Source organism: Papilio polytes, unplaced genomic scaffold, assembly GCF_000836215.1.
Source record: "Papilio polytes unplaced genomic scaffold, Ppol_1.0 DF824213.1, whole genome shotgun sequence".
NCBI classification, from domain to species: Eukaryota; Metazoa; Arthropoda; class Insecta; order Lepidoptera; family Papilionidae; genus Papilio; species Papilio polytes.
The window spans coordinates 74,431-76,643 of record NW_013524991.1 but is presented as its reverse complement, the minus strand read 5'-3'; the positions used below and the strand labels follow the sequence as shown (position 1 = coordinate 76,643).

At 44.1% G+C, this 2,213-nt stretch overlaps 1 protein-coding gene across 1 annotated transcript in view; it reads right to left on the bottom strand.

The window, feature by feature from the left end:
- Window positions 1-208: 208 nt before the first annotated feature.
- The window catches only part of LOC106110619 (serine/arginine repetitive matrix protein 1-like), a 6,956-nt gene continuing 4,951 nt past the window's right edge, over window positions 209-2,213 (bottom strand). Inside the window, exons 4-5 of the mRNA XM_013292503.1 lie at window positions 634-1,845; window positions 209-271 (exon numbers count right to left, since the gene is read on the bottom strand). Of these exons, the coding sequence (XP_013147957.1) occupies window positions 209-271; window positions 634-1,845 (1,275 nt within the window). The remainder of the gene's footprint in view (window positions 272-633; window positions 1,846-2,213) is intronic.

Here is a 2,213-nt window from a genome sequence, read left to right as displayed (position 1 = left end):
GGCAGTGCGGGCAGTGCGGGCAGTGCGCGGGCTGTCCGCGGCCGCGCGACGCGTCTTCGGCGCCAAAGGACCCGCTGAAATACACAACGTACACTTTTTACTTATGTATTATCTATACTATTATAATAAAGCGTAAACACATACTTCTTTTTTGCCTAAGATGTCAGCAATCACAGCATATTTTCAAATAACTCTTTTTTTAATAAAACTAGTCACCTTTAGCCGGAGCCGGGTCGGCGGCCTTCCTCTTGCGTGCGGGCGGCGCTGCGCTCTGCGACGAGACAACATATACTCCAGCAAACTTTACATAAAATAAACACACGCTTGATATGGTATGGCAGAAACATAATTAGGTATTCATGGATAAGACGCAGAGAAGACGACGTCAATATCAACTACAATGAATTTTAATCTTAATTGAATATAACTATTATTATACATGCAAAAGTTTAGATGAATGGATGATGGATGCAAACATCCATCGATAAATTAGACTTTGTAGCTTAAGTCTCGATGAAAATTAACATAGATGTAGATGATAGTCTGGAAGAACACATAGACTTCTCACTTTTGTTTTTTTTTAATTCCACGCGGACGAAGTCGCGGGCGAAGCTAGTAATAGTATAAACTCACCGGTTTGTGTGCGACGTTGGTGTTCGCGTTTTTAGCAGTAAGGAGCAGTTTCTGTTTCGCTGTCTCTTTGGAGCCCCTGGCGGCGGGAACCTCGCCCCCAGCTTCTACACACGTTTCCTTCGCTTTGATCGTATTCCTGCCTTTTCTGTTGACCGTCGCTCGCGGCTTAGCGGTTCCAGCGGCAACGCGCCCCACACTATTAACAGACTCTTTGTTTGCAACTTTGGTTTTGGCCGCTCCTCGTTTAGACGGTGATTGTTCGTTGGCCGTTTTCCTCTTGTTCCCTCGGCCGGAATTTTCCGTATCTCCTTTATTAGCGCGTCTTTTAAGTTCGACCGCATCTTGCGGCACCGCGGCTCTGCCTCGTGTCTTTTTGTTTACGTTTTCAACATTAACAGTGTTTCGTGTCGCTCGTTTTTGTGCTTGTGTACTTTGCGCATTGCTTAACTCATCTTGAACATTTTTGGGAGCGATAGTTTTCCTTCCCCGTTTCGGCTTAAGGTCTGCATCCAAATCCTCATTGTACGACTTGTTCCTTTTCGTTTTCTTACTTGCAGTTTGTTTGGCAACCGGCGCAGCCGCCTTGCCCCTTCTTCCCCGGCCGTTGGCGATCTCCGCCGGTGGGTCTGTTTGATTTGCGTTTGTTTTTCGAGTCCTTCGTAAGTCTTTCACAGGCGACCTGTCATTTAAATTTACTTTACTTAGCTTCCTAGTTCTAGCCTTTATGTTCGGTGACGGTTTTGTTACAGCAACGGTTTGTTTTAGAATTTTGGTTCTTGTCATTTTCTTTGGTGTTTGTACTTTCTCCGCGGACGCCTTTCGTCCACGTGTTGTTCTACCTTGTGGCGGACTCTCTTTGGGTTTATCCGAGGCTTTCGCGTTACGTCCTTTGTTCCCGTTCCCCTTGTTAAGGTTTGTTTCGCTTTCCGCGCGAATCCTCTTTCCTCTTGTTTCTGCGGCGGTTACTTTTGTCGTCAATTTTTCCTGAACTTGGTCTAGTTTCCGACGTCTACTTGTCCTGACTACTCGCTCCGTATTGACCGGTTCTTTCGCTGCCTGTTTCGGACTGAGGCCAGGCGGTTTCTTTGTTACTACGATAACCGATCTGCGTTTTTTAATGTTATTTTGTTGTGTAGTGAGGTTGGTTTTAAGATTTCTTGTACTTCTTATCTGCATAGGACTAATAATATTTTTCTGTTGTTTCGGAGAGAGCTTGTGAGACATAGCTATATTTTTATCATTCTTATCACCAGCGGCAGCGCTGTCAGCAGCGTTTCTGGTGTGTGAAGTTTTACGATTTATTCTTTCTCTAGGAATTTGTATTGGCCTGAAACAATCAATGTAACAGTTTAAAATAATTTTATTGAAAAGAACACATTCATATGCTCAGGTGTAGCATTCTACAATATTGAGAGAGAAAGTGACTTTTGGAGATTAATTTATCAGAAATATTGAATACTCGCTGAGCTGGAGCTAAGTGAGAATTAATTTTTTATGGAATGAGATGGCCATCGCGAAACATAAAACGAGTGTGATATAAGAATAGAAGGCGAACTCACGTGCGGGGCGGTGTGGGCGCC